At 38.3% G+C, this 5,957-nt stretch overlaps 1 protein-coding gene across 1 annotated transcript in view; it reads right to left on the reverse strand.

Annotated features, from left to right (window-relative positions):
• The window catches only part of LOC106513571 (bromodomain-containing protein 2), a gene marked incomplete in the record, with an annotated part of 11,206 nt that extends 5,917 nt beyond the window's left edge, over positions 1-5,289 (reverse strand). Inside the window, 7 exon segments of the mRNA XM_014002469.1 lie at positions 700-858; positions 942-1,070; positions 1,163-1,419; positions 2,584-2,719; positions 2,871-3,008; positions 4,160-4,468; positions 5,154-5,289. Coding sequence (XP_013857923.1) covers positions 700-858; positions 942-1,070; positions 1,163-1,419; positions 2,584-2,719; positions 2,871-3,008; positions 4,160-4,354 — 1,014 coding nt within the window.
• Positions 5,290-5,957: the final 668 nt, after the last annotated feature.

Below are 5,957 nucleotides of genomic sequence, written 5' to 3' on the forward strand. Positions count from 1 at the left end.
ATATAAAACTTTAGGATGAAGGAAAATCAAGGATTAAAAGCCTTGCATTTCTTCAGGGCTCTACAGCACCTGTGATGAAAAATTATTTTTAGACTGACTGATTTTTTTTTTATTTCATGCGGCCCTGAAGCAGCTCTGTCTCAAAAAGGTTGGTGATCCCTGTCCTACAACAATTCCCACAATTCCTGCTTTAGGTTGTAGAGATTGTAATAGACATTTTATGCTGGGGCTACAAATTTTTGTACTGTTACAAAACCAGCACCAGTGCTATATGCTAAAAAAAAAAAGGTTACCGTACAGCCCTGAGTTCTCTGAAGGAGTGTTCATCACCCATCCAGTGATGAGATATTTTGCTAACAAACTATCAGGGTTGACTCCAACGGTTAATAGTTTGAAGTAAAACTGCTGCATGTGAAGCATTCAAAAATGTGCTGACGATGACGCTTAACCTTAACCACACCAAAACTTAGTTGAATATTGGCAAATTTGACAGAATGAGRAAAAGGATTTGTCAACCAACATTAGGTCTGGAGTTTAACCACAAACACACAGCAAACAGAAAGCAACACATTGGTTTTAGCAGAAAAAAAAAAGCACAAAGCAGCAACTTTTAACTGCACGTCTGCAGTAGAACAAAGGGCTTTAGAACATCATCTGTAAGGGAAGGAAAGTTTTGAAGAGATTTCGACATGAACCCACCTGATCCTCTACATCAGCTGATTCTGATTTGTCCACACTGGAGGAACCGTTTTCATTCAGCCCACAGAAAGCTGCACTTCTAGCAGACATGACACTAACTGGTAAGCTTATCTCCACGTGCTCATCTGGCATCTTTGCAAACCTCTGCTCAAACACTCCCTGAAAAAAACAAACAACAATAATAAGAGAAATGAAGCCCCAATGAGCTCCTTTCCTTTTCTATGTAATAATCCACAACACACCTGAAGTTTCCTGGCCATGGCGACAACACTGTGATGTGGGGGGTTGTATTTGTAGCAGTTGGAAAAAATTAAGCGGACGTCTGCGGCGAACTGCTGCGCATCCTGGTACTCTCCTTCATCCACTTTATTCTGCACATGCAAAACACACAAATACATCATTATTATTTATAGTTAAAATGAATATGTAATAAGACAAATCTAGGCTGTGGAAGGGAATATACTTTAACAGTGCTGAGATCCATTGGGTATTTGATGATGTCATGGTAGTCATGCAGCCCCAGAGCTTCAGCGTTGACAGGCAGGTAGAAGGGCCAGGCGTAGGCCGAGTGCTTCTTAGAAAGCAGCTCCTTCAGGATTTCGTTGCAGTAAGTCAGCTGGTCGCTCCGTTGGCCCGCTTCAGTTTGTGGCTCCTTCTCTTTGCTGCCCTCCTTTCTAGGACTGATGGGTTGATCCACACTTTTCAGCCTTTTTTTCTTGTCTAAGAAAGCAGCAAAACGCACTATAAATGTTCAAATACATCAATCTGAAAATGAAATTGGCTTTTTCTTTTTAAAGAAGACATATCCTTTTAAATCCCTCTTTTTCACATTTAAATCCTTCAGTCAGGGTCTATATAAAGTGGAAATGCAATGCTTTGGTTTGGTCTCCTTTTTGTAACTCCACAAGCCCCGCCCCTTTTCTGAGGTGTGTCTCCGATCAACTCGTTTTGAGGCTGTCTCCAGAGCGGTCCACTCTAGATAGATGGAAAGGTTCACGACTATATAGCTGCACAGAAACCTTTTATTTACAAATGAATTAAAAGACGTGAACAAGGGAAGAGTTGTCCATCCAGCCTGACATGTTGGAACCAGAGTCTGACCCAGAACCAGAGGAGAATGAAGATCAATAAATTGTAGTTGGTAAGTTCAGACCGTGAACCAAATTCTGTGACAAAACTGTTCAGAAAATGTCAAAGAAAATGAACAGGTTGAAAAAATATGACCCAAACAGAATATAGCGGCACAGCACTGGGAGAAACTAAATTATACTTTTCTGCACTTCGACAGACTCCAAGTACACAACAAAATGCATTTACTGGCTAATACAATGGATTTTACATGATATGTCCTCTTTAGGCTTCAACTTCCAAAGGGAAGTTTTTTTTTTGCAGCAAATCAAATATTCAGAACTAAGTAAACAAATAACAAAAACAGACACCAGCAAATACAAAGACCTAAGGATCCAAAAGTTAGCAAACACTGATCACATCCTAATATACAATGTGCATGATTTCAAAAGAAAAGCACCGAAAACAATAACACAACATATGTCCTTCTCATATTTTTGCACTGGAAAAAGGGATAACTGTGAGGATAAGGTCATTTCTGTAACTACTTAAGAGTTGCCTCTTAAAACCGTCACACTATAATGTTTTAAACAACTTAAGAAATGTTTGTTCAACACTAAAGATGACTAAGGTGAAGATGAAATTAAAAAAAATCTACTGGAAGCCTCTTTTGAACCTACATACTGTAATGCTAACTATTAGATAAAATACACAGCCGATATGATTAAAATAGTCATAAAGTTTTCACAAGTCATTATAGTGTGACAGGACCTTTACCTGAACGTCGTTAGACAAGCAAAGACGCTCACACAGTACCTGCATTGCTGCTTCTTCTGCGTTTCTTTCTGCCAGTTTGAGAAAGACTCTCCTCTTCCTTCTGAGGCATCTGAGCAACTTTTTGCAGATAAATCTTCTCCAAGGCCAGGGCCATCAGCACGATGTCATCTGTAGGCTGCAGAGCAGGAGGAAAACGAATCAGTTTGGATTCGTGTGTTTAAAGATCACGAGTTTCAGCCACCAAATACGGAACAAAATAAGAGCAACAAGAATAAACCGAGCTCTTTTGTTACATATTTCATAAGAGGAATCCCACAGCCTCTCACCTTGTTGTAAATGTAGCAGTTGGTGAACATGGTGTTGAAGTCCTGCATGCATTCACTGGCGCTCCAGTAGTAGTTGTTCTCCAGTCGTTTCTTGATGGTGCCCAAGTCCATGGGGGACGTGATTATCTTGTGATAATCCTGAGAAAAGAAAAAAAAAATCTGTTTCGAATCTGTCTTTCCAAGTCTGACTGAGGCAGAGAAGTCCATCAGTACCCAGCTCCTAGCATCTGGATTTACAGTTTATTTAGAAATGTGAATTGAATAAAGGCTCCTCCTAAAGGCAGCAGTTACAGTACATAGAAACATGTACAGAATGAACAGACGTCTAAAGCACATAAACTAAATTATTCATGTACAACTCAAGTCACGTTAACGAGAGTGAGGAAACGCTTCCAACCTGAAATGCTACTGTAACGATATTTATATATTTCTGAACAGAAGAACTCTCAGAAAAAGTAGGGGAAATAATTGTATGCAAATGTACATTAAATATTCACGACAAACAAAATAAAAAGTCCATAAACAGTTCTTTTAAAAGCGCAATGCAAGATTGTCTATATCAGCAACGAAATAAGGACGTTATGGCCATTTTAGTATCGAAAAATTGCTCAAAACTTTTCCAGTGATTTAACAAAACTTGTGATGATTTCGCAACAAAGGCAAAAGGGCCATGACTTCTTTATTTCCTGAGATAATTGGATAAAACTTTCAGGAGAAGTAGGAAATGGCGTGCTCTTAACTTTGGCTACCTAAATGTATTAATTAATCAAGGATCATGGAGAAAATATGTTTGTTTTGCCACCATCGTAGCATCTTCACGTTTGGGGTCTTAAAAAAACTATGTTTGCCCGATCGCATTGTCATGAAACTCAGCCACTATTTAGATAAAATGTTATATTTTGGTGCCATTTACTTTTTATTGAGCGCTATAAGCTCAAATGTGTTTTGACACTAGAGCATCAACTTCACCATGGATAAACTGCAAGCCGAAATGGCAGAATCCCTTTGATTAAAAACAAGGTGAAAGATTAACTTCTTTGCTACAACATACTAAAAATCAGAGTGAACTACCCTTGCAGACTGATGAAAAATGCATTAATTGGAGTCTGAAAACACTATGTTCAATGCAAAACRCATACCTGTGGGACACTCATGTCAGCTGGGAGGCAGAGATCGCCACGTACAATGTGATGTGGGTAATTTTATTTTAAAGTACCAGTAATTGATTTACTTGTTATAGAAATGACTTCAGTTTTGGTCAACTGATCAATAAAATACTAAATACTCACTGATAGTCCAAGACTGACAGCGTCAACAGGCTGGTAAAAAGGCCAAGCAAACTGGTGCCTCCACAACGCATTGATCACAACTTTGTGCATGAACTGCAGCTGGTTGGTCCTCCGTCCCGGCTTGTTGGGATTGGTCACCTCAGGAGGAGGGGGATTCACAAGCTGTGCAGGGTCTGCTGGTGCCTCACCTGACATGGTGGCGATAGAAAAATCTCTCTCTGCTTGTTACCTGGAGTGGGTCAGCTCAGTAAAGATTCTTACGGACCTCCGGTCCACCTCATGCATAGCTTTCATACCACACAGTGTCACCTGTTGAAAGAAACAACATATGTATGGATAAAGCTGCTCTCATCCTCTTAAATAAGACAATCTAGACTTGTTTATTTATCCCAAACTCCCATTTCTGGCTTTGCTCATTTCAAATTTGATGAAAAAAAATTGTATGCTAAAGTTTTAATAATACTATGCTTTAAAGCAGCTGGACTATAATTAAATGATTGACAGAAGTCCTTTTTTTCATGTTCCTGGGGGATTTTCAAAGTATAAATAAAAGTAGTATTTCTTGTACAAAATACACTATTTTAGTAAAGCTAAAGGAAGAATATACTAAAATTGTCCAGCACTAAACAACAAAATTAGTGGAAAAACAGCAAACTGGGCGTTGTAAAAACTTTAAAATGGTCATAAAGATAAAATAACACAAAGCTGCTAAATCACGAAGCGACTGTGTGAAACTGGTTAGCTTCATTTGGCTAGCTGCTGCAAAGCAACCATAAACAAAAGCTAACACAGCGTTGAACATTCATTCGGTTTTATTTAAAAGACTTTTACATTACTTTGAGTCAGAATTCAGCTAACTTTTAGCAGAATTTAGCTCGCTTGTTGATGTTACATAATCGGGAGCGAYAACACAACTCTTGCTTCTTTGCTTGTTTTCGTCGCGTGGGACGATGAAAGTAACGGTAAAATGAAAACACAGAAGTTTTATTATTACCAACTCGATTTCGTATGAGGGCGTGTTGACGTTGACTGTTCAGACGCGGCTATTTTTTGTTTTTTAGAAGAGTTCGTACCGAAGCCCAAACAAAATCAGAAAGTAGTTAGGTTGAACACTAATAAACAATTTGTCCACAGACCTCTCAACTTCTTCGCTGACCTGTTGCTGAGCACGGCTGGGCGTGACCGATGGGGAGAAGGGAGGAGCATTGTCACAGCGCCACCTGTCGCAGTGGAAGGCATATAGCATGGTCTATTTTRTTACCTTTCAGTGTGGAAGTACATTATTTCTGTACCTTCAGCTGTTTTCTACTAGAACTTCGTCCCCGATTAACTTGGGAGAAATGTGTGGTCATTTCATCAGAAGCTTTTGATGGTCACAGAATTTATTCTACATGAAAAAATAATATTATTAACATGATGGACCCCAACTCAATTTTGAAAAGCACATCCAGAATCAATCAGTAATTCATTTTTTTCTGTATGGAAATACTTTTTTTCTGGCAAAAATTATTTAAAAAAATCCTTTGTCCCAAATGCCAAATTAAGTGATATCTGACTAAGCTTCTTGGGGTAGAGATATTTTAAATCTTTTTATAAATGTGTTTTTTATGAACTTGTTTTATGAACTTTTGTAGGTTTTTAGAGTTGTACTTGATGTGTTGTTCTGTATATTTTAGTATATTACATGTCTGGTGAGCCAGACAAATTTCCACTACATGGACATTAAAGTTCTATTCTATTCTATTCTATTCTATTCTATTCTATTCTATTCTATTCTATTCTATTCTATTCTATTCTA

The sequence above is a fragment of the Austrofundulus limnaeus genome, unplaced genomic scaffold, assembly GCF_001266775.1.
Source record: "Austrofundulus limnaeus strain Quisiro unplaced genomic scaffold, Austrofundulus_limnaeus-1.0 Scaffold13, whole genome shotgun sequence".
Classification (NCBI taxonomy): domain Eukaryota; kingdom Metazoa; phylum Chordata; class Actinopteri; order Cyprinodontiformes; family Rivulidae; genus Austrofundulus; species Austrofundulus limnaeus.